Source organism: Neophocaena asiaeorientalis, unplaced genomic scaffold, assembly GCF_003031525.2.
Source record: "Neophocaena asiaeorientalis asiaeorientalis breed wild unplaced genomic scaffold, Neophocaena_asiaeorientalis_V1.1 scaffold312, whole genome shotgun sequence".
Classification (NCBI taxonomy): Eukaryota; Metazoa; Chordata; class Mammalia; order Artiodactyla; family Phocoenidae; genus Neophocaena; species Neophocaena asiaeorientalis.
The window spans coordinates 1,545,063-1,545,741 of record NW_020174707.1 but is presented as its reverse complement, the minus strand read 5'-3'; the positions used below and the strand labels follow the sequence as shown (position 1 = coordinate 1,545,741).

The window sequence follows — 679 nt, the reverse complement described above, 5'->3', positions numbered from 1 at the left end:
GGCCATCTCCAGCTGCCCGCACTGCGGCATCCGCCCCACTGCCGTCCACCCGCGCCCGCCCCCGAGTCCCGCGGCCCAGGGCCTCACCCGCCACCAAGAAGGACAAGAGCACGACGAACACAGCCATGGCTCCGCGGCGGCCGCAGCAGTGCAGGGCGACACGGAGCTGGCCGGCGGGACGCCAGCGACCACCGCCGCACGAGTGGTTGACGAGCTCGGGCTCGCCCCGACTCCCTAAGCCCGCCCCGTCCTCGCCTCCTCTGGGACGGCTGCAGCCTTCTCCACCAATCGCCAGCTACGCCGCGGCCTGCGGAAGAGACGAAGCCCGGGAAACGTCAGCGTCATGGGCGGAGCCTAACGTGATGGATGGAAGGCCCTGCCAATGGCAGGCAGCGATCGAAGAGCCGGGGAGTTCCTCTCCTGGCCCGTGACGACCGGTCACGGGATGGAGGGTAGGGAGGGTGGTCGGGGGCTGGGGGGATGACGAAACCTGTCGAGGGGTCCAGGGAGCCCACAGGGTGGGGCTGCCTCCCGGGTGCGGACCCTTTCGCCAGTCTCGAGCGACGGTCTCCAACCAGGGTGTCTGTCTGTCCCGGTCGCGTGGCGTCGCCCCGCTACGGGTGCAGCTGTGGAAGCTGCAGGGCTGGTTTGGGTTTCGCTATGACAATTACACAGATGC

At 69.4% G+C, this 679-nt stretch overlaps 1 protein-coding gene across 2 annotated transcripts in view; it reads right to left on the bottom strand.

The window, feature by feature from the left end:
- The window catches only part of ATP6AP2 (ATPase H+ transporting accessory protein 2), a 19,353-nt gene extending 19,092 nt beyond the window's left edge, over positions 1-261 (bottom strand). Inside the window, exon 1 of one of the 2 annotated variants that reach the window (XM_024759842.1) lies at positions 88-261. In XM_024759842.1, coding sequence (XP_024615610.1) covers positions 88-127 — 40 coding nt within the window. In that variant the 5' untranslated portion in view covers positions 128-261. The remainder of the gene's footprint in view (positions 1-87) is intronic. The other variant, XM_024759840.1, reaches the window with a different exon arrangement.
- Between the last annotated feature and the right edge of the window lie 418 nt (positions 262-679).